General features: G+C 65.9%; 1 protein-coding gene across 2 annotated transcripts; it reads right to left on the bottom strand.

Moving 5' to 3' along the window:
- Positions 1–1,088: 1,088 nt before the first annotated feature.
- ARHGEF16 (Rho guanine nucleotide exchange factor 16) lies at positions 1,089–22,852 on the bottom strand. 2 transcript variants are annotated; one of them, XM_047791529.1, is made up of 15 exons: positions 22,709–22,852; positions 14,157–14,738; positions 12,549–12,594; positions 11,177–11,346; positions 9,549–9,605; positions 9,024–9,184; positions 6,231–6,383; positions 5,966–6,095; positions 5,053–5,127; positions 4,679–4,771; positions 4,183–4,334; positions 3,779–3,967; positions 2,895–2,968; positions 2,226–2,327; positions 1,089–1,734 (listed from the first exon to the last, which is right to left on the bottom strand). In XM_047791529.1, exons 2-15 carry the CDS (start codon positions 14,718–14,720, stop codon positions 1,595–1,597), a joined length of 2,106 nt encoding a protein of 701 aa, XP_047647485.1. In that variant the 5' UTR covers positions 14,721–14,738; positions 22,709–22,852; the 3' UTR covers positions 1,089–1,594. The 2 variants fall into 2 exon arrangements, with proteins under 2 accessions (XP_047647485.1, XP_047647486.1); XM_047791530.1 differs by lacking the exon at positions 14,157–14,738 and having other exon boundaries at positions 22,709–22,847.
- Positions 22,853–23,160: the final 308 nt, after the last annotated feature.

Here is a 23,160-nt window from a genome sequence, read left to right as displayed (position 1 = left end):
TCAGGGGTCCGTGGTCAGAAGGAGCAGGTGGGTGACAGGGCAGCTAGGCTCATGCAGAGGTGCTGCCCACGCCTCCTGCCTGGGGCGTGTGCACACGCACACACGCACACACACCCCTGTGCCTCCCCTGGGTCACCAGCTTTCCCCACAGCAGCTCCAGGAAGAGCAGGGAGTTAGCTCCCAGGTGAGAAAAGGGAGGCCCCAGATTTCTACCTGTCCAGGAAGTAGGAGGAGCTGAGCCTGATCTCCGGTGACCCCACTCCCATCCCCCCTCCCGCAGATCCCCCACTCGGGATGGCCCTGCGTGGGCTCTGACCCGGGCATGGCCCTTCCAGTGGCCCAAGGTCACCTGGGAGCTTAATGGGGAGGAGCTGCCCCTCCCTCTTGGTGCCCAACCCCTCCACCACCTGGTTCCATCAGCTCCAGCCCCTCTGTCCCGCCCTGCCCGCCCCCTGCCCTGCTGGATCCCCCCCTGCCCACCCCAGCCAGCCCCAGGGATGGAAAGGGCAGAGGGCGGGCCTCCTCCCCACCCAGTTCTGGTCAGCAGGGGGGATCCACACCCCAGCTTTCATGAGGAAGACAGGGCCCCATCGGGATTGGACAGGGTGTCAGAGGAAGGCTGGCGTGTGAATGGGAATTGCAAGGGCTGGCCGGGGCTTCCCGGGAGCATGGACCTGTCCCTCTGGCCCCTGGCCCTGCAGTACCTGCCACTCAGGTGCGCCATCACCCCCTCCCCAGCAGCAGACCCTTCTTCCCCAGCCCAGGGCCAGGCCACCTCTCCCCACCTGCACATTCCAGGGGTCCTGGGGAGTACACCAGCTGGGAGGTGGGGCCAGGAGGGCGGTGAGGGATGGGGAACACCCCAGAGGCTCTGCCTTGTCCCCAAGTCCCCAGGCCCACTGGCCAGGCTGAACTGCAAAGGGCTCCATGGGGACGACCTTGCCCATGATGCTCCAGACAGACAGATGGATGGGGCCAAGGACTAGCACAGGTGACTGCGAAGGGGGAGCAATTCATTCCTTGGCACCTCGGGGATTGCAAAGGGACTGGCGTGGCCTCATCTGGGCTCACCAATGTGCAAACCCAGGTGTTAAGAAATACTTTAATGTCTCAAAAATCAGTTTCATTGCTGGCACCACAGGGTCACCTCCCTGCAGCTGGCCCTCCTCTGGGAACATGGGGCAGTCCTGGGCACTCCAGGCTGGGGCAGGAGGGGGACTGCACGAGGTCATTCCTGCTCTCAGGGCCACTTTCTATCACACGTCCAGGGCACAGCTGTCTTGTGGGTGCACTGGGGGGCGGCTGGGAGCTGGGGAGGGCACAGCCAGGCTGGGCTCCTCCTGGGACACAGCCTGGGGTCAGGGCTGCTCCTGTGCTGGCCTGGGGGAGGCTCCTCTGGAGGCCATGTGACCTTCCTCCTTGGAAGTGTCCAGAGCCCGTGCCGCAGCCCTTGGAACCTTGGGGAGACAAGGGACCTTCCAGGCCCCCTGGGCAAGCCCCCTGCACTCCTTGGAGACGGGCACGGCCACTTGCAGGAGTGTGGACTAGAGCTGCACCAATGCAGCCTGGCTGGCGAGGCGCTTGGCAGACCCGGCTACACGTCCGTCTCCACCCGCAGCCGCTCCATCCTGCGCACGTTGCCCTCCACGGCCACGCGGCTGGTGATACTCCGGGCAAAGTCCTCGGGGAACCAGCCCGTCTCTCCATCCCGCAGCCTCTCACCATAGAACCAACCTGGACCCAGACACAGGGTGCGTGAGAGCAGGGCCCCAATGTCGCCACCCCCAGCCCTCGGAGCTGCTGTCCCAGGAGATGCCAGGGCTGGGCATCCCGTGGAGGTGACCCCTGACCCCTCGCTTCCCCCGACCCTACCCCAGGGGCCGTGCTCAAGGTCACATGGACTCCTGGTCTCCCATCAGGTGCTTGGCCCCTACACTGCAGGGGCCACTCTCCTCCCCCTTAGGACTCAGAGTGACCAAGAACCCACTTTGGATCCTCGGGGACATTTGGCCATGTCCTTGAGGGAGGGTGCCCAAGAGGGCCTTGGCAGCGGGCCCACCGTGAGCACAGGCAGTGACAGCTTCTGGGGGGCTGGGGGCAGCTGTCCATGCCAGCGTGCTCTGGATCCCTGCAGGGGCCCCCAGACTCACTCAGCACCGGCCTGCCCGGCCCCTCCTGCCTGCCCCACGCCCATCCTCCCAGGCCTGTCCCTGCCACGTACTTACCATCCTCCTGCTGTAGGATCAGGACCACGTCTGCCTGCTGCAGCGTGATCTCGTCCACCTGCTTGGCCAAGTAGGCCTTGGTGACCTCCACCTGGAGCAGGTCTGGGGGCGGGAGGCAGACGTTGGCAGCAGCCGTCACAGGGAGGGGGGCGGGGCCAAGCGCTCTGCAGCCCTGCGCGGGCAGGGCGCCATCCCAACACCCCCCGCCGGGGTCTGGTCTCAGTGGGGCCCAGGGACCCCGTGTGGCCCACACACGGTCACGTGGCAGCTCCCCTCCCACGAAAGCAGGGACCCTCCACAGGCTGCTGGACTTGCCGCTCCTGCTTTTGGGGCCAAAGCGCCCAGCACCAGCAGAGGGCGCTCCCGGCTTCTAAGGGACTGGCCAGGCCAGGGCTGGGGTGACAGCTCCACTGGATGGCCCCCTCCAGCTCTTTAGCCTCAATTTCCCCAGCTACTGGGCAGTGCTGTCACCCCACGGCAGGGAGGGCGAGGCCCCAAGACAGTGCTGGGTCTGCGTGCCCAGATGCACACACACATACGGGGCGCTGGGCCCAAACCTGGCAGGTCACCCTCGGGGCAGTCTGCGGGGTGCACAGACGGCTGTACAGCGTCTCTCCCCTTCAGGCCACCCCTGCCTGGGGCCGGGAAGGGGCTGTGAGCCCCGCTCACCTCCTTTGTTGCTGGGGCCCCGCCCCTGCCTCTCCCGGTGTGTAAGTGCTGTGATCCACCGCGCCCGGTCACTCCTGGGGGTGGAGAGGGTGAACGTGGCCGATGCCACCACTGGCCACCTTTGCTTCCCACCCCTCCCCGTGGCGTTGTGGGAAGATCGGGGGGTTCCTGAGCCCCTGCCACGACCCTCAAGGAGGGACAGGCAGTGGGAGGAAGGCTTACGCCTGGGTGCCCTTTGGTGGGTGGGCTCTGAGCTGGCGTAAGCGGGCAGCCCCTCGGGTGCCCCCGACCCACTGAGGCACATCAGGAGAAGCAGGCAGACCTCCCCCGACTCACACCTGCCCAGGGCCAGAGTCAGGCAGCAGCTGCACCCCCAGCAGCCAGACCGCCCTGCCCCCGAGGGTGCACTGTTGGAAACGCTCAGCCCTGGCCTCTCCCCTGAGAAGGGGGCCCTGCTGGAGGAAGTGGGGAGACCTGGCCAGCGTCTTTCTGTGCCCTGGCTGCCACATTCTGACCTCACCACCCCCACAGCCTCCACCCTGTGCTCCAGGCCCGCTGGCTGTCCTCCTGGCAGGAGCGTTCTGCCCCAGGGCCTTTGTACCACCCATGCCTCTGCAGGAGCTGCCCTCTGGGACACCTTGCCAGGCTTCCGCACCAGCCCCCACCTGCCCTCCCTTCTCTGCCAGCGTTTCTGCTCAGTCCTCACCCCTTGGGCACATGGACAAATGTTCAGCTGCGCATTTTGCGGCTGGTACGTCCCCCTCCCAGGAGTGTGGGCTGACGACAGACTGTCCCTGGCAGGGTGCAGCGCCTGGCAACACTGGGCCACACGTCCCGTCCCCACGGAGCTCTCAGGGGCGCCCTTGTGGAGCTTCCCGTCTTACGCGGAGTCAGAGGACAGCAGGATCTTTTCCTGGCGGCCCTCGCTGTTGTGCAGCAGCGTCAGCTGGAAGGGGTGTGGCACAGAGGAGCTGCGGCTGCCGCCCCCTGGCAGAGAGGCCTCTGAGGGCTCCATCTTCTGCACCTGGATATGGTCCATCTGGGCATAGTCCTGGACCACAAAGCTGTCCTCGCTGCAGGAGACAGGCGGCGGCCAGATGCTGCAGGGATCTGTGGGCAGCCTGAGCGCCCCCCCGCCCACCGGCTCCCCTGCAGCAGCCAAGGGCTGGGCAGCCGGAAGGATGCTCCCTAGAGCCGGCTCCAGCCCACCTCCCCGGCCCTGGGGCTGCAGCTGCTGCCCGCTGCCCACTGCAGGGCCATGCAGCCCGGTGCCCACAGGCGGGCCCACCTCTTCTTCTTGGTGATCACGAGGACATCATTGAACAGGAACAGGTAGCAGGTCGGCCGGCTGGCGAGTTTTCGGAAAAGCCCGGTTTCTTCCACCACGAAGAGCTCCCCGCGCTTCAGCAGCCAGCGGGAGGCTGAGATCAGCGGGAGGGACTGGGGGGCGGGGCAGAGAGACGGTGAGTCCATGGGCCGGGCGAGAGCAGGGACATTTGCCCGCAGACGAGGCCTGAGCCCTGCCTCCGAGAACAGGGTGACGGCGCCTCCCCAGGGCTGGACCATGGAAGGGAGAGGGTGATTGTGCGGGCCCTGAACAAAGGGCGATTCATCAGCAGAGCTCGCCAGTGGCTGCTCTGCTCAGGCCGGGGCCCAGATGGTGCCAAGGAACCCGGACAGGTGCCTCCCCCCACCCACCAAGGCCTCTCCAGCCTGCACACCTGGGGCTGTGCCCTGACCTCAGACAGAGCTGGGCGGGACAGGCCTGGGCAAGGGCAACCCACCTTGACCTTGCTGAAATCCAGCTGTGTGTGCAGCGTGTACATCTGCTCTGTACGCTCCATCTTGTGGGCCCCCTCGTTGCACTGCTTCACCAGCTGCAGGGCATGTGCACATGAGAGCGGCTGCCATGGGCTGTGGCCTGGCCCTCCCCACCCGTGCATGGCAGCCCCTGCTCCTGGCCAGCCCAGATGGATGCCCATGGGGTTGGCCCGCGTGGCTGTCCCAGTCCTGCCCTGTGTGTGAGCTCCACCCCCTCTGGGCCTCAGTTTCCCCATCGCAGGAGCCTGGGAGGGACGGTCTGGAAGCCCCTGGCCCTGCCCCCAGGGTCTCTGCCATCTGGTGGGGGTGGAACTTGGGGCCGGGCTGACCCGCTCACCTTGCTGATGGCCTTGAAGGCGCGGCTGGCGGCCTTGTACCTCTCGGGGTGGCCCTGGGTCTTGAGGCAGAGCGTCTGCAGCAAGACATATGTTGTGAGAAGCCACAGTCCCCTCCTGCATCCTGGCTCTGGGGCACCCCTGCCAAGGCCAGGCCCTGGGGGCCCCCAGAGGGCTCCCGCCAGGCTGGGCCAGCTGGGTCGGTGGAAGGTGGAGCAGGCACTCCTGGACCCAGCCCTTCCAGTCCTTGGCTGTCTCATTCCAGCCTGGGGGCCCCGCAGCCTGTTTCTCTACTTCCCAGGGGACCTGGGAAGCTCTGATGTCCTGTCTGCCTGGGACACTGATCTACTGAGCACAGGCCACACGCTGCCTCTCGCAGCTCAGCTGGGCTCCTGCCATGTGCATGCTCGGGTGTGCATGTGTGTGGGTACATGTGTGTGCCCTGCACCTCTCACCCCTATGAGCCTCTTCTGCCCCATGAGGGGGCATCTCAGAGCACGAGCCATTCCAGGGAGCCCCTTGGGGCCCCTCTGTCCTCAAAACGGGGACCGTGGTTGTTGCCAGGCCACCCCAGGCCCAGGACAACCAGCCGAGGGGTGCAGGTTAGGAGGCGGCAACAACAGGACCTATGCTTGGCAAAGGTCTGGGCGCCACGGGCTGGGACTCAGGCGACGAATGAACCCCGTGAACCACCACGTAAGTGAACAAAAATCTGCCACGGGCCGCAACAGCTCCCAGCAGAGTGCCGATGGCAGCCGTGGTCATCGCGGCGGTTAAAGCCAGCCTGCAATTGTCCCCATAACTGTCCGGAGCGCAGAAGGAGCGCGGGCAGAAGGTCAGGAGGAAGCAGCGCTTGCGGGCAGGTGTCACCCGGGCCGCCTCCCGCTCGGGGCAGGGCCCAGGCTGCGCACTCACGTCCGCCAGCAGGGGCAGCCGGGTCACCCTCTGCATGGGGAGGATCAGGAAGGAGATCATGGGGAGGCCGCCGCACGCGGGCCGCTGCTCGATCTCCCGCAGGGCCTCTCGGAAGGCGGCGTTGCTGCTTCTGCAACAGAGAACAGGAAGGAGGTGTGGCCGGGCCGTGGAGAGAAATCAGGCGGAAGCTGCAGAAGCCAGGCGGCGAGACGTTGGGCGGGCTCCTCCCGAGGGCCCCCCGGCCCCCACCCCCGGGGCGGCTCACGTCAGCCTCTGCAGGGCGCGCTGCTGGTAGAGCTCGTTGGAGCAGTAGATGACGTAGGGGTGGAAGTGGCGCTCGGCGTGCTCCTCCAGGATGTCGCTGATGTCCTCCACGCACACCTGCGCCTTGTGCCGCTGCTCCAGGGCCTCGAAGAACCTGCAGGGGGCGGGCGAGGAGCAGGCGCCCCGGGCCTGTTCACGCCCCCGCCCCGACACACGCATGCGCGCAAGACGGGACCCCGGCGAGGTTCCCAGAGGCCCCCGCAGCAGGCACCGAGCAGGTGGGCAGCCCCAGGTGGGATGGGACCCTGCCCCAGGGCCCTCCCAGGGAAACAGCTCCCTAAACCTGAACCCATGGCATATTCCCACGGCCAAATCCAAGGCCACTCCCTGCTAGATCCTGGCACAGACTCTAATTGGTATCAGGGAAGGACAGGGAACTCACCGCTCTGACTTGATTCCCCGGGACTAGGGTCAGAACGGCCAGGATACACCCAGAGCCTGGGCACCCTCTGCCCAGCTCAGGGCCGGGGCGGGGCTCCGGGCAGACTCCTTGTGGGCGATTGCCAGCCGCCCATTCCTGCTGGGCCCTTTTGAGGTGCATCCCTCACCCAGGCCTCAGCCAGGGAGACCAGGATGCGGGGAGCGTGGCCAGCATTGGCCAGGGTCCTGCTCTCACAGGCAGCCACTGGTGCTGTGGCTGGCCTGGCTGGACCCGAGTCGGGTCACCGGGTGTGTCAGCTGCTGACCAGAGCCTCCAGCATGTTCCGCTCAGCTGGAAGGTGCTGGACCCTGAGCCGCACCACCTCCCCAGGCCCTGACTGCAGCAGCCAGGGGCCTCCCACCCCGAGAGCTCCCCTCTGAGAAGCCCTATGCCCGAGGTGCCCCCCTGGTGCTGGTTCCTCAGCCCAACCCTGGGCTCGAAGCTACAAGCATCTGCATCAGAGGCCCGCTGAGCTGGCTCCTGGGACGGCCTGGGGCAGTGGACCTGACGGGGAAATACGACAGAGGGCAGAGGGCAGAGTCCCGCGGGAGCCCAGGTGGCCCACACCCCTCCCTGGGGAGTGACCAGGAGAGACAGCCAGTCCACCTGGGCCCTAACTACCTGTTCCATTCAGGGTGGGGGAGGGGAGGGAGGGAGCCGGCAGAGTGGCAGAGCGGTGGGGTGGCGGGGTGGGGGGATGGGGACAGGGTGGGCAGGAAGTCCCAGGTCCTCAGTTATGAGGACACTGAGGGCCTGCCATCTGCCCCCCCCACCCCCGGGACCTGTGTCTGTGCCCACCCCCCATCCCCAGGACCTGTGTCTGGGCAACCTCACCAGTCTGTGCCCCCCAGCCCTCCCCCTCTTCCTGCTCTGATCATCCCAGCAAGGCTGGTGAGGGGGAAGAGGCTCGGCTTGGAGGTGGGCAGGGGTCCCCCGGCCCCAGCTCACCAGGCCCCGACCTGACCCTCCCCCCACCCCCCCACCCCCCAGGGGGCTGCACACCTTGTGAGCAGGAACACGCTGAGAACCCCGCTTTGGGGCAGGGCATCAGGAACAGGTGAGGGCCACCCCCCCCCGCATCCTGTCCTGAGAGGGAGGCTCGGCTGCACAGCTGCCAGACCACACACACACACACACACACACACACGGGCCAGGCTGGTTGTCTTCCTGGGTGACTTGGGGGGCTTCTGAGAAAGTCTGGGAGAACTGGCCCTCAGCCGCTGACAGAAGCACTGAGTACCAGGGAGGCCTCTGTGAATGGCTAAGGGCTGCCAGGGCCCTGTTCAGGGGGTGGGGGGAGGCTGGAGCACCCTCCTGGGGATAGTAATGGCCAGCCTGGGGCCTTGTGGGAGCAAACACAAGCTGGCAGTTTCCAGGCACGCAGGGGACACAGAGTCACGGCTCAGGGCTGGGGGAGGGGCAGCCCCATCCCAGTGTCCCCTGCCCAGTCTGGGACTGCGGGCTTCTCGTGGCTGGTCACTGGGGTTCTGCCGGAGCTCCCACCTCTGGGGACAAGACAGCCCTAAAGCTCGGGGCTGGAGCTGCAGACTGGGGGAGGGGGGCTCAGCCAGGGCGGGCCTGACACGGACATGGGGGAATCGCTCCATTGTCTCCCTCGTCTCACCCCGGCTTGTGGGGAGTGGATGCTGAGGCTCAGGGAGATGCCGGGGTTGGGGGAGGTTGTGGGGTCGCCTAGGGTACAGGGCAGTGGGGGGCAGGATCCACACCAGGGCTACTGGACTGTGCCTTCCATGGGAGTGACAAACACATGTACACACGTATACACACACACATGCTCACACAGACACACACACACACATACATGCCTACACAATGTACACACAGGCACGCACGCATACACACACACATGCACACGATGCTCACACACATGCACACCGCACACGTGCATGCACCCAAACACATGCACACACATGCAGACATGCACACACACACACAGGCATGCAGACACAGGCATGCATCTGCACAGAGGCGTGCACCTGCACAGGCTCAGGCAGGCTGGCAGCTGCTCACCCAGCCCTTCCTCCACCTTCCAGCCCTGCAACCAGAGCCCTGGGCCAGGCACCGGACACCTCGGGTGGAACATGAGCTGGTGCTGCAACTCCAGGCTTCCTCCTGCCCACCCTGGCCTCCGGGGACTCCTCGCCTTGTCCCTGGCCCTCTGTGCCTGCCTGTCCCCAGGGCCAGCTCTCTTGACAGCTGTAGGGCTCTTGCGTTCCTGTCCTCCCTCGCCAGTGCCCAGGGCATCTCTGGGCCTTCCCTCCGCACAGGCAGGCTGGGGTGCTCCAGCCTCACCTCTGGCTGGCGCTCAGGACGTCTGTGATGTTGGAGAAGAGGTGGTGGTGCTCCGTCTGGGTCATGGTCGCCCGCAGCTCCCTGGACTGCAGAAACTCGGCCACCAGGATGCTGAGGCTGTGTTGGTAGGAGAACTCGGACGTGAGGATCTCGAAGATGGCCTGGGCGAGAGCAGAGCGGATGCTGGGGCGGGCCGCAGCTTGGCCCCCGACAGGACCCCGGCCAGGGCCGTCAGCACAGCCATGGGGACGAGAGCTTGACGCCTGGGTTTGCACCGTGGCCCGGCCACTTAGGATCTGTGACGCTGGCCAGGACCCCGCCCTTGTCCAAAGAGGGGGTCATGGTAGTCCTGTCCAGCCTCCCCCACCCCTGCCCCCGCCCAGGGCATCAGTCAGCGCTGAGCACCGGGCCCGGAGGCAGCCAGCAGGTGAATGCGTGACGTGACCACAGCTGTCGTCCCGCTCTTGCCCCCTGCCCCCCTGCCATGTGTCAGAAGCAGGTCCACGCCCCGGGTCCACCCCCTACCTCCTGCCTCTTGCGCTCCTCCGCTGGCAGCTTGTCCAGGATGCCCAACTCCACCACCTGAGGACGGCACAGGCCCGGGGTCACGGCGTGCAGATCCCAGAGGCTCACCCTCCCACTGGACCAGGGTCTGTGTGGATGGGAGATGCCAGGGAAGGCGGGAGCCAGGCTGGCCGGGCAGAGCCACCCCTCGTGGGACACCAGGGGCGGCTCTCACACTGCTCAGCACAGGGGGACCTCTGAGCTGGCCTGTCCCTGCCCTGTCCCTGCCCTGTCCCGTCACCCACATCTCTCCTCTCGGTGGAAACCTTCCTGCAGGCACACCTGCTCCGAAGAGCCCCAGGGCAGCCGAAGAAGAGAATGGGTGTCCAGTGGGAAAGGCCAGCACCCGAGGGTTGGAGGGGGCGGCACTCTGTCCCATGGAGCTCCCCGGGGGTGGAGAGGCACAGAGCCACCTGGGAAAGCTGACGGGCATGCTGGGGGCAGGGCCGCGACTACCCTTCCCCAGAGGAAGGGGTGACACTCTTCCCGCATGGCTCACTGCCCCAGCTCACCACCCCTCAGGTCCCTGACCCCAGGCTGCCTGCTGAGTCCCTGCAGAGCCTGCCCTGGGGCACCCGCTGGCAGGACCAGGGCCACCCGACTCTTGCTCCCCTTCCCACTGGGCTGGGCAGCACCTGGGCTTGGAGGGAAGATCCCATAAGCCCTGCAGCCCAGAGGCTTGGCTGGGCCTCTCTGAGCTCAGGTGATGGGGACGGGGTCTCTGGCAGCCTTCTAGGTTGCAGTGCCCTGGACCCCGCCCCCGACCTGGGAGCTCACCCAGCTGGTACCTGGCAGGTGGGGATAAATGTGCCTTTCCAGACCTTCTCTTTGGCCTGCCGTCCCCCTATACCGTGTCATGGAGCTGGGAGGGCGGGAGCAGTGCCGTGGCCTGTCCCGTGCCCCATGGGGTGCAAACGAGGGGCCCCGTGGTACTGCAGGTGGAACGAGGAGCCAGGTTCCCACCCCCTACCCTGCTGCCCACCACGCCCACAGCCCCCACTGTAGCTCCCTCCCTGGGCCCCCAAGGGACGGGGTCAGGAGTCTGTTGGCCCCGTGGCCAGCTGCGTCCTCCTGGGGCAGTGGCAGCTGCACCCCTAGGTGCTTGCTTAGAGTGCCAGGGCCTCTGCCCCAGCCACGCTCTCCACAGAGACCCCACAGCCCTGTGGGACAGGGACCAGCCCCATTTTCACATGTAGGAGAAGTGGGGGGCTGGCTTGGTAGTGGCACGTGGCTCTGGCCCGGCCCCTCCCCTCCCTGCCTGCTTCCTCACTTGACCTTCTTGGCACTTTCTGGGGGCAGCGCCCTTTGGGGGGGTGTCCCCTGTGCCCACAGCTCCTGGCAGGTCAGCCTGAGCAGGAAGCGGAGGGTGCGAGGCCCCCTGTGGGAAGTGCGTCACATATACATGGATGGCACACGTCTCTAACTGCTCTCTCCCCACAGCAACCCCCTCCCAAGGTGCCCCTCTGAGGCACCAGGAGGGAGACGCCCCTGCAAGGTGGGCAGAGACGGGGTGCCCTGGGAGGCCCCTCCCACACTGAGAGGACCCCCTGGGCTCAGGAGAAGGGCCTCTTGCCACCAGCCCAGCCTACCTCTGGGAGCTGGCTCCAGGTGATCTGGGGGGGCCGGTAGCTCTTGACCACGATGGGGGTGTCCACCTTCTGGGGTCCCTCAGAGCTGGGGGTCTCATCAAGCAAGTCATCGTCAGACTCATGGCTGGTGTTCAGGCCTCGCTCCCGGATCTCCTGGTACAACCTGGGATCTGGGGAGAGGGGGTGTGTCACCTGCGAGCCTGGGGGCTCTGAGCGGCCCTGCTGCACTGGGAGCCTGCAGGCTGAGTCCTCCCGAGGAGCCCCCGAGAGCACCAGGCAGCGCAGGGCCCCCCAGAGCAGGCTCCCCTCTGGCCGGCTGGCTCCCATGGCTGTGCTAGCCCAGCCTGGGGCAGGGGTGGCGTCCCGATGCAGAATGTGGCACCTTTGACGGGGCTGGGCCGACAACTAAGAGCTTTAGGGGCCAAACTGCATAGCCCGGGGGGAGGGGGCTTGGGTGGGGCTGTGCCCAGGCCACCCAGGGCCCGGGAGGCTGGTTCCCGAGAGCCCCAACCCGCCCTGCAGCTGCCTGCTCTCTGGCTGCGCAGTGGCCACACCAGCAGGTGCAGGGCTCAGGGGCCTCTGAGCCCTGGGAGCAACCCCTCTGGCCCCACTCTTGTGGCTCTGAGACCAGGGGCACCACTGCAGGTCTCCTGGGGCAGGAGGCCCTGACCTCCACCCTCCCCACTCCTGGGTCTGTGGTCGGGGCTGGCAGGGAGCTGGTGCCCTTCCTGCCTGGAGACACCCCAACCCAACTGGGTGCTCCCTCCTGGCTGAGTGGGCGCTTCCCCTCCAGCTCCCATGGGGCCCACTGGCATCTGACCCCCCAGCAGGCTGAATGCACTGCTCTGGGCCCAGCTGTCACTCCCACCCCCAGCCTCTAACGCTGGCTCCCTGTGGGCTCCATGTCTGCACCCCAGGCCCAGGGCCCTCTGTCTGGCCTTGGTCCCACTGGCAGGGCCTGGAGCATGCATGGTATGCTCGAGAGGCATCTCCTGGGGGTGAGTGGGGGCTCGGTCTGCCCACCTCTGGGGTAGCAGAGAGTCCCATGGAACTTTCTAGATCCATCGGAGCTGCACAGTCAGATGGGCCAGCAGGCCCTTCAGCCCCTGGACGGATCCCACTCAGCATGTTCTCTGTGCTGCTGCACCCAGACCCTCCACCCCCCACCAAGGACGCACCCCCGCTCACGAAAGCTGCCTCCCCTAGGATGCCCCCTCCCCCATCAGAGCTACCCCCCCAGGACACCCTCGTGAGAGCTGTCCCCCCAGGATGCCCCCCTCCTCCATGAGAGCCGCCCCCCTGGATGCCATGAGGGTGCCCCCGGCCCAGCATGGCCGCAGAGCTGCCCAAGTCCCCCCTTGGCCTCGCTCACCGTCTTTGAAGGAGCCCTTGTGTGCACGTTTGCGCCCCAGCGTTTTCTGTGCGGAGAGAAGAGACCCTGCAGTCAGCGGGAGGAGGGCGGGCGGGGTCTGCAGCCATCCCCAACTCCACCCCGTGCCTGGAGACCTGGAGATGCCTGCTGCGCAGCGCGTGTGCTGCACCCAGGGGCAGGGGCTGTGCTGGGCATGCAGAAGGTGCTCAATAATGTCAGCTCCACAAGGGACCTAGGGCCACCAGGTGGAGGCCAGGGTAGGCAGGACAGGGTGGGCGGGGCATCAGAGCAGGTGGGGCAGGTGGCTGAGGGCTGCCTGGAGGTGGAGGCGGGTCCAGTGGGGGTGTCAGGGAAGTGGGGCGTCAGTGCTGGGCCTGGAAGGAAGGCAGGCAGGATGTGTGCAGTAGGGAGACGGCTGACGGGGGGGGCTCAGGTGGGAGCTGGGGACATGCACAGGACCCCACAAGCCTAGGACCTGGGGCGGCAGGAAGAGCAGTGGCTGGCAGGTTGGTGTCAGGCCCAGTGGGGCTGTGGGGGCGAGTGGGAGGGCAGGGCTCTTGGGGCCCCACACCTCGCAGTTGCAAGGATTCCAGGGAAGCAGGAGCTGGTTTCTTGCAACAAGTTGGGGCCTGAATACTCCCTGTGCTGCTCTGGGACAGGTGGGGCTCCCAGCCACACCTGGCGCAGCCCCCAACCCCGGCCCTGTACCCCCAGTGCCCCCGCCCCTTTGGCCTCTAGGCCAGGCGTCTGCTGCTGCCTCGCCTCTCCCCCTGCCTCTGCCACCCTGTGTACAGGCCTCCAATTTAACCCTCTTTTCCTCAGGCCCCTCCCCCCAGGGAGCCCCTCTGTACTCTCGGCACCCTGAGCACCCCCAGCCCAGCCCACAGTACCCCCACATCCCCTGCACCCCACCATTCTGGGAACTCTTGCGGGGTCTGCCCACGGGGTACGAAGGGCTCAGGAAGTGTTGGCCGGACACATGAATCAAGGTGAATGAGCGATGGCCCTAGCGGGGCGCAGAGGGCCAAGGTCAGGGTCTCAGGCAGGCACCAGGGCGGTGTCCCACCTCCCAGGCCTGAGAACGGTGGCTCCCCACCCCGCTCATGCTGGGTCACTGGCATTCTCAGGGTCACGGCTCAGGGTCCAGGCAGGAACCCGTGGTCAGGAGGCTACCAGGATGGCACCCATGGGCACAGAGCCCTGAGCCACTGTTGGGCAAGGCAGGGAGGGAGAGCCTGCCGGGGAGCATCAGACCTGAGCTGCCACCAGCCCTCCTGGGTTCCCGACAGGAGCCCAGGGCAGTGGCTGCTGCAAAGCCCTCACTGAAATCTGTCCTTTAGATGGGCCAGCTCCCCCTCGGGGCTCAGAGGGACTCGGAGAAGGGCTGGTCCCCCTCCCCAGGCTCTGCTCCCAGCTGTGGCTGAGTCCCAGGGGCTTCACCTATAAAATGGGGACATCCACATTCTTTCAGAGCCTGGCGTGGCTTAACCAGAATTAACAAGCCCCGCACAAGGAGGAGCGGCTACCTGATGAAGGTGAAGTGAGGTGTGGCGCCTCCCTGCCCCCACGTCCCCAAGGCCCTGTTGCCCAGGAGGACGGGTCCCCTACCTTATTTTTGGCCGCATACCGAGCGGGAGGCTGGCTGGGCTCCTCGGCCAGAGTCTGGAGCTTGGGGCTGAGCTGGACGGGCCCCCCCCCGGCTCCCGGGGTCCCCAAGCCCTTCATGGCCGCCCGGTAGGATTGGTTCCGCAGGTTCCGTCTCAGCACCCCCCCAGAACCCGTGTCCACGTCCATGTCATCCAGGGAGAAGCTGGGGGCCGAGAGGAGGCGGGGGTCCCGCCGGGCAGCCTCTTTGCTGAGCATGGCTGCCCCGAAGCTCTGGTGGCGGGCGGGGGTCTTGGCCTTGCTGGACACGGCCAGGCTCCTGGGGATCAGCTGCTGTGTGCCCATCTTGAGGGCTGCCGGGCTCTGCGTGCTCAGGACGACGGCCCTCGGTGCCTGGGCCTCGGGGGAGTCGGGCTGGAAGGCCACGTTGCTCTTGCTGCGCAGGGAGCCCCGGACCACTGGGAGCGTGGAGGCTGGGTTTCCCTGGGCGTCCAGCCGCAGCTCCGAGTGGAAGCGGTATTCTAGGAGCTTCTCCTCCAGGGAGCTGTCGGAGTGCCGCTGGGACATGCCGAGTGGCTGCAGGTCCTGGGGAGGGGGAGAAGTGAGGGGCGCTCCTGCAGCCAGAGCCCGAGATACGGTGGCCAGGGCACGGTGCCCAAAGGCTGGTTTCGCAGACTGGAGCAGAGTGGGCCGTCGCATTGCCCGCGGTCCCTGGGACTCCCCGGGGAGGTCAGAGCAGGTCTTGGGCTTGCAGGGACCCGGGCTGCCAGGACTGGGCCTGAGGACGGGGCATCTGAGCTCTGGGGACCAGCTGGGAGCAGCCGGCACAGAGACGGCCCGTGAGGCCCCCCTGCTCCCCTGCTGCTGGGGCTGTAAGGGTGGGGCAGCATGGGGTGTGTGGACCTGGGACCCCCTAGGCCTGGGCTGGAATCAGCCGTTGACCGTAAGGACAATGAAGAGTGCCACCAGCTGGACTTGCCTGAGGCCTGCGTCAGACAGCCTGGCTGCGTCCCTGCCCTGGCCTGACCCCAGCAACCAGGGCAGGCAGGGCTGGGCTCCTGGGCCGGCTGAGCTGCTTTTCCCTCCCAACCCAAGAGGCATGGGCTGCTGCATCCTCATGCAGAGGCCAGGGGCTGGCCCCCTGGAGACGCAGCACATGAGGGCTTGGAACCAGGCTCTGATCCCTGACTCAGAGCTGCTGCGCACAGAGGCAGCAGGGATGGCCGGCTGTCTACACTGCTTTCCCGTGTGTCCACGACATGTCCCCATTTCCCCACACTTCCTACGAACGGTCAACCGTCATCTCAGGTCTTGCAGAGCAGTCACTGCCTACGCGGGTAACCAGCGAGGGAGGGGAGCATTTGGAGAGCTCGGCTCTGACCCTGAGCCCGAGGCCTGCTGCATGCCTATCTCTACAGCCTGTGACCGCCCCCCTCGAGGTCTGCCCATCCCTCTGTACCCCTCGGATGGGCCAGCCAGCACCTCCCGGCAGCTTGCTCCCATCCGGACCCCTCCACCCTCTCCAGTCTCACCCACCGCCCACCCTCCAGCCCCGGCCGGCTTGGCAGCCCCCACAGCAGCAGGCAGCCCCGTGTGAAGTGATGCGGCCTGTCCTGCGTGTGTCCACCAGCATTTCCCGCTTTCGTCCTTCCTGCACAGGCAGGGCCGAGCGCAAGGATGTATGACCCTCCGGGGCAGAAACCTCAGAGGCCACTGCGTGTGCCCCCCATGCCTTTCCCTGTGGGGTGCTGCAGGAGTGCGTGGGGATGGAGCCCCCACCTGGGACGCCCCGAGTGACTGGGACGAGCCCTCTGGACCCAGGGTCTCTAAGCACCTGGTGGCGCTATTTATCGCTGCAGCACAAGCTGGCGCATCCTGGCTGGCAGCCTGTCACCACTACCTGTCACACCCTGGGCTTCGTGGGCACCCGGAGGGTCTGCTCTCCCGTCACCACCATCACTTCCCCTGCTGCTCTCTGTGCCTTGGTTTCAAAATCTGTAAAATGGGCACAGTGATAATCCCCCACCTCCTGCAGGGGGGTGAGCTCACACGCAGAGTGCATGAAGGGGGCCTGGCAGCCAAGGGGCCACGGTGTCATGGTGACCAAGCCGGTGCTGAATAGATGGCCATCCAGGAGCCTCCAGAGGAGCAGCGACCAGGGGAGAACTTTGCAGGATTAAAATGTCGTAAGCTGGAGAGAACTCGCTCACAGAAATTTCCCCTCATCTTAGAGTAGAAACAAGGAGACCCAGCGTTCAGACGGTCCTCACCCACACAGAACCTGTGAACGCTATAATCCTAAGGGCTGGGTGAGGGTGGAGGCCCATTTTTCAGGTGGAAGAGCGGAGGCTCCAGGTCACCAGGGGCCCAGCGGGGACGGGAGCCTCGGCTCAGAGTTCGCCGCCGCTCTGGGGGAGGAGGTGTGACCGCCCTCTCCTCCCTGGGGGCACGCAGCGGGGGTGGCCAGGCCTGGGAGGGTGGGTGCTGCCAGGGGACCAGCATCTGTTCCAGAGCCTGCCCGCAGGTCCCAGCCTGAGCCCACCTCACACGCGCAGCCTTGCCTCTGGGTTCCTCTCCCACTGGGAGGTTCCAAGCTCCAGGGACCCCTCGGACGGGAGCCCAGGCAGAGCTGGCTGCACAGGGCGGCCTAAATCCCAGCACAGTAGAAGCGACCTGGGCAGGGGCACCCGGAAGCCTGGCTGCCTGCCCGCCCAGCTCTGCCATCCCAGCTCACGGATTCTCGGCTCAGACCATCCCAGGAAGGCGTGTGTGGCTCTGCCTCCAGGCCCGCAGGGCGGGGCTGGCCTGGAGCCCTGGCCACCCCCACATAGGAGGACGGCCCACGCATTCCTGGGGACATTCTGAGTCACCAGGCCTAGGACGAGGACAGCAGCAGCCACCCTGGGGCCTCCTGGGGAGCCGGCAGCTGAGGGCGGGTCTGCCCCAGCCCGCATCGCCCGCCCAGCCTTAACCTGCAGGTCACGCAGGCCTGGCCGAGAAAGGGGCTCATTGCAGGTTCTCCTGTTTGCACGCCAAGCAAGATGACCCAGATGGGCATCCAGGAGACGTCCAGCCCCTGAGTCCTTCTTTCTGAGCCGCAGGGTATTTCCCGCGTTCTAATGTGCAGGTGGCACTGAGGGGCCCACACGGGGACTGCGGCGCCCGTGACCCCCGCCCACCCCCGCCCCCCACGCTCGTCCTCCTCCCCCACCTTCTCTGGGGCCCCAGACCCCGCCAGTGGCAGGGCCACTCCCAGGAGAGGGCAAAGTCTGCTCCAGAGCCAGAACGTGCCAGACGGAGCCTGTCCAGCCAGCCGTGGCCGGGCGTGAGCTCCTTTCCAAGCACGGCAGCCACACCCTCAGGCCTCGGGCGCCACCAGCCAGGACCAGGCCTGGAGGAGAGGGGTGCCGTGCCAGGGGTGTGGGCAGCTGCCCCGCTCTGCCAGAGCTCCAGGCCCCGGGCCCGGCCAGAGCTGGCTCCTGGAGTTAAGGCATCGCAGGACCACTGGCTTCTTCCTCCAAGGCTTTGGTTTATCCCTGAGCTACCTACCAGGGCATAGCTTCAAAGGTCAAATAGCGCCTAGAGCCTTATCATCAAAGACAGGCGTCCTCTCCATGCCTCCCTGCCCCACTCCGCGGCCTTCCCTCCATTTCCAAACAAGGCCCAGCCCACCGCTTGGCCATGTCCCGGCCGCAGGCCTGCCTCTCTGGCCCCATGGACAAGGCCCGGCCGGCATAGCCATGGCCCGTGGGTGTTTGCGTTAGCGCAGCCCGGCTGCCTCCCTCTTGTTAATAATTCCCTCTTGTTTACCGGGTGCCTTTCCTCCTGTTACTCCTTCTCCCCCGTGTGTCCCAGCACCCCTGCTCTGGGCATCAGGATGGCACGCTCTAGAGGGTCAAGCATCAGTCTGTTTACCCAGAGACCCTGGCCTCTCTCCCCGGGCTCTCCCTTCCCTGCTTTGGGGGCTGGAGCTCGGCCCCCTGTCCCCCTCCCTGCATCCTGGTCCTCTCCTCTCCACCCGGCCTCCCGAGCCGCCCCCTCACCCCCGGCCTCGAGAGAGAGGGGGTCTTTCTCTGAAAATGCCTTCTTTCTGCCTTTCTCTCGGCGGGGATGGGCTGCGTTTAAAGTCCCATCAGAAACGATTTTCTTCCGGATGGAGAAGCCCGCTTCTTGGCCTCCTGGCTTTCAGTGCTGGTGAGACATCGGCGCTGGCCCCACTCGCCTCCTCGGCTCTCGACCGGCTCACCCCAGCTTGGCCCGCAGAGGGTGGGTGCGCCCCGATTGACCTGCGGGCACTCACGCCCACGGGGACGGGCTGACGGCGGCGGATCCGTGTCCACTCCCCGAGCTTGTGCCCTCTCCCAACCTGTTTTAGGTCCGGAGGTTTCCCACTGCTGTTTCTTTTTTGTTTGTTTGTTTTTGGTTTTTGTCTTTTTAGGGCCGCATCCATGGCATATGGAGGTTCCCAGGCTAGGGGTTGAATGGGAGCTGTAGCCACTGGTCTACACCACAGCCACAGCCACGCAGGATCCGAGCCGCGTCTGCGGCTTACACCACAGGCCCACGGCAATGCCGGATCCTTACCCCACTGAGCGAGGCCAGGGATCGAACCCGCAACCTCCTGGTTCCTAGTTGGATTCGTTTCCACTGCACCATGATGGGAACTCCTCCGTGGCTATTTCTCTGAGAATTTCTCTCACCTCTGTTTGCTCTGGCCTATTTCTGGAAGAGCCGTTACCGAGCACTGAAACCGCTGAGCCGACCCACGCATCCTTGCCGTTGTCTCTCCTCCCTCCTGTCTGCGGTGGGAGGTGTCTTCCTTTCCACTGACGTTATAGCTCTTTGCACCATTTTACAAGAAGCACTCTCTTAGTCTTTATTCGCAGCAGCCTGTTCTTATTTCATGGATGCCGTGGATGCCACATCCCTGTTCAGTGTCAGGGGTTCTGATTCCATTTTCTCTTGAACGGGTTTCTTTCTGTTCCTGGCCCAGCTCCTCTGCACATGATTTTCCTCCTTCTTCTCAGCTCCATCCCGGGCCCCAGGCTTTCCTCAAACGCCTGGTGGTGCCGGCCAGCTATAACCTTTGGTTTAGGAGACAGGTGTGTGCTGGCAGGAGGCTGGTGTGCCCTCTGAGCACACACACGTGAGCACACGCTTCTGCCTGGCAGGCTTTTTGGGACTCCCCACCAGTCTGTGTTTGGTGGCTTCTCCTCCAGCAGAGGGGCTCAGACGTGTCCCTTTCAGTGTCCTTGCTGGACGCTGGCCTATGCCTGGTGTCCTGCAGGCAGGGCAGGGGAGGGCCGAGGGCACAGATTCAGTGCTGGCCATGCTCCCTGGGCATCGATGTCGCCGAGAGAGGCCAGACCCCACGCAGGGAGCACTTGAGCCACAGAGGCAGGTCTGCTCTCCCCCCCTCACCCGCAAACCTCCCCAGACGCCCACAGCAGCAGTCTGTCCGTGTCTCTCTGAGTCTGTGTGTCCTTCAGGAGCTGGGCAGCTTCCTGCTCACGTCCCACAAGCAGTGGGGCTCAGTTCCCACAGGGAAGGCTGCTGTCATGGGCACCGGCTCTCCGCTTCTGGAGCGGTTTCCTGAAGAGGCCCTGGCATTCCGTGCCTCTAACCCACACGGTACTCGGCTCCAAGCGAGCAGAATCCGCCAGGGCAGAGCCTCAGGGGCTCCAGACCAGTGTCCACCACCTTCTGGGAGCGTCCAGCCGCCTCTGCTCAGGGTGGGCTGGGGAGGGCCCCTTGGGTTGAGTGGGGGGAAGCCTGGCACGAGCTCTTTCCTTTGCCACTAAGCAGCCTGTCCTGGCGTTGTGGGCACACGTGCAGGCCAGGGAAGGGGCACGTGGGACTCCGGGAGGAGGAGCAGTGGCCTGGGGGTCAGCAGGTGGAGGCAGGGAGGTCTCTGGCAGCCTCTGGTGACCAACTCGGCCTGTCTGGTCCTAAGCTGCACCTGGCCCAGTGCTGGTTTCAGGATGGCCTGGCTCCAAGGGCCCCTGGCAGCCCAGCAGCCCAGCAGCCCAGAGCCTCAGATGGGCTTCCAGGGACCCCAGTAGGCTCAGTGCCGCCGGCCCCCCTCCGAAGAAGCACGATTCTCCAGGCCTGAGCCTGTGGCTCTCACAGCCACCAGGACCCTAAGTGCCCCGAGTATGGGACCTGCCGCCACTCGGGTGAGGTAACCACAGCACCTCCATCCTTGGGGCGTCTGTCTCTAGGTCCGGCTGACGCGACCCTTCCCATGGGGCTTGGCCTCCGGCACTGAGCCCACGACCCCACCTTTGCCCAGGCAGACCTGACCCGCCATGGTGCCCTGTGCTTGGATAATTCTGTCGGGTCAAAAGCTCGAAACACGGAGTCACATGGAATTTGGGGCAGGATTTGGCTTCGTGAAGTGCACAGCAAACAGTTTCACCTGCAAGGTGGCTGGGGGCAGTGGGGGGCTCTCACCCGGAGTGGCTTGGTCCCCGGGGATGCTCAGCAGTGCCTGGGGACATTCTTGGTGGTCGCAGCTGTGCTGCCTCTTGTGGGCAGAGCTCTGGGAGGCTGCTCAGAACTTACAGCAGCGCCCAGGATGCCCGCAGGGGGTCATAGATCAAACATCTGCAGGGCTCAGGTGGGGAAACCTCAGCTCGGCTACCTGGACTCACCCGCCATGTCAAGGCCAGAAAACCCACCTGGCCGCCCTCAGCCCCGGACACAGCCTGGCAGAGGGGAGGGACGGTGGCCTGCCCTGGGCCCCTCCCACCCCGAGCAGAAGTCTCTTGGCACCCAGGCAGGGCTGTCATCACAGAGGCCACCTTCCCGGCTCGGCCCCCAGTGCCCCCCAGACAGGCCCACCCCCAGCTCCCACTCCTGTCTCTGAGTCCAGATGCCCCAACCCAGCTGCAGTGCCAGGCTGGCACCCATGGTGTTTCCCCAAAGAAGCCCCAGATGAGCAATCAGAGCCCTGACTCGGTCAGAAATCAGCTGACCCATGGGGAGCCTCCAAACGCCTCCCTGCCCCTGTGTTTTCTGTTGCGGCCGAGCTTCTTGGGGGGGGGTATTCTCCCCCTCTGCCGGATGAGGAAACCAGGTGTGGGGGTAATGTGACCTGCTGGGTCAGGCTGCGGGTCAGCAGAGAGTCGGGCAGGGAGCCAGGCCCCGGCCTGACCCAGATCACTGCCCCATCGGGCCGGGGGCCGGGGGTGACTCTCAGGAAAAAAGGTGCTGCTGCTGCGGCGGGTCCCCAAGCGCGCGCAGTCACTGGCGTGGGCAGAGGAGGCAAAGCGGTGAGATCCATTCAGAAACCGAAACTAAAATTCCGGGACCCAGACGCAGGGAGGGGCTGTGCCCGTGACACGCAGCCTGGCATCTCAGGGCCTGTCAAGCTGCTTCGCGCCACTTACCTCTGCACCCAGTTTCCTCCTGTGTGGGCTCAGAGACGCCCCCTGGGGACCAGAGCCCTTGAGGAACAAGGACCCCCCCATAGCTCCTCCCTGCAGATGTCCAGGCGGGGTGGGTGTGGGGGATCTGCGGGCGGTGCCCACTGCCTGCCCCTCACAGACTCTCCTCCGCAGCCCGCGGGCATCGGCAGGGCTGCAGCTGAATCAGCACCCTCTGAGCACCCCCACTTCACAGAGCTGGAAACTGAGACCTAGAAGCCTCAGTCACTAGGTCACAAGGAGTGGGGATTTGGACCTGGGGTCCTGACCTCGGCATGCTGGGTAGACAGGGTTGGGGTGCTCGTGCTCTCCCCAGCAGGCCCTGCGCAGCCTGGCCTCGTTGGCCAGTGTCCCCAAACCCCAACGCCAGGAGGTGCAGCCCCCTCACCCCCAGGACAGAGGGCTGTTGGATGCAGAGTTCCCTGCAGCCCCCCTCCTGGCAGCCCGGCCGATGTTGGGTTGAGGTCCACTCCCAGCTCTAAAGGGACCCTTGCTTCCCAGGTGCAGAAGCGGAGGTTGGGCAGCTAAGGCAGGCGGGAGCCTAACCCCCCTCCCCTCCCTCCTTCGCAGGAGGCAGCCTGGGACCTCCCGCTGCTGGGTCCGCCCTCCAGGGTGGGGAGGGCCGGCTCTCGCAGGTGGGGAGGAGGCTCCACTTTCTTGGGGTCCAAGCAGTTTGGCAGCAGAGTCTCCAGCTGCTGGGAGGTTGTTTCTAGGGGACCCCCCCGCCGGGGACCCCACCTCACCCCCCACTGCCTTTTTGGGGCTTTGGAAGGTCTCACAGCGCTGAAGCCTCAGTGGGAGCTCCAGCTGCAGAGCTCCCCTGGGGGCTGGAAGCGCCCCTGTCCCCCAGGGCTCAGAGGACAGAAGGGGGTGGGGTCAGGGGCTCCAGGTCCAGCCGCTGCGGAGGGAGGGAGGGAGCTGGAAACTGTCGTGGCCCCCGGCGCGGGGCCAGCAGGAAAAGTGAGGGGAGGAAATGTGCCCTTGGGGTGGCCAGCCCCTTCCCCAAGGCTCACCCGTCCCTTCCCAGGCTTACCTGTTCCCCCTCGCCTGTCCCCCAGCCTCACCTGTTCCCCCCTCACCTGTCCCCCAGGCTTACCTGTTCCCCCCTCACCTGTCCCCCAGGCTTACCTGCGCGCTGGGGTGGAGGAAGGAGCAACAAACACAGCGGTGACGTGGGGCCGCTCCAGCCTCCAAGCTCCGCGCCCTGGCCGGGCGCCGTTCAGGGCCTGGCCTCTGTCCCGGCACTTGGTCCCTCCCTGTCCCCGCCCTCCCACTTCCTGTGCAGCCCTGCGGGAGGTGATGGCTCGGTTCCGCCCCACCAGGTGGGCGGCCAGGTGGGCAGGGCCCGGGCCGGGAGGAGGGAACGGCTGGGCGTGCCCCAGGTACCTGGCCGTGCTGGCTGCGTCACTGTCCCCACCTGGCTGGCCAGCACCCATGTGACCCACAGCCGAGTGGGCTTGGCCTCCGAGGCCCTCACTGGAGGCTGTGCCACTCGCCACTCGCCACTCCAGAACAGCCCTTGGCGGGCGCCCACCACAACCTCCCACCGTGGGGCCGGCGTCCCCTGGGGGGCGGTTCAG

This window comes from Phacochoerus africanus, chromosome 8, assembly GCF_016906955.1.
Source record: "Phacochoerus africanus isolate WHEZ1 chromosome 8, ROS_Pafr_v1, whole genome shotgun sequence".
NCBI lineage: Eukaryota > Metazoa > Chordata > Mammalia > Artiodactyla > Suidae > Phacochoerus > Phacochoerus africanus.
This window is presented reverse-complemented; position numbering and strand designations above follow the sequence as displayed.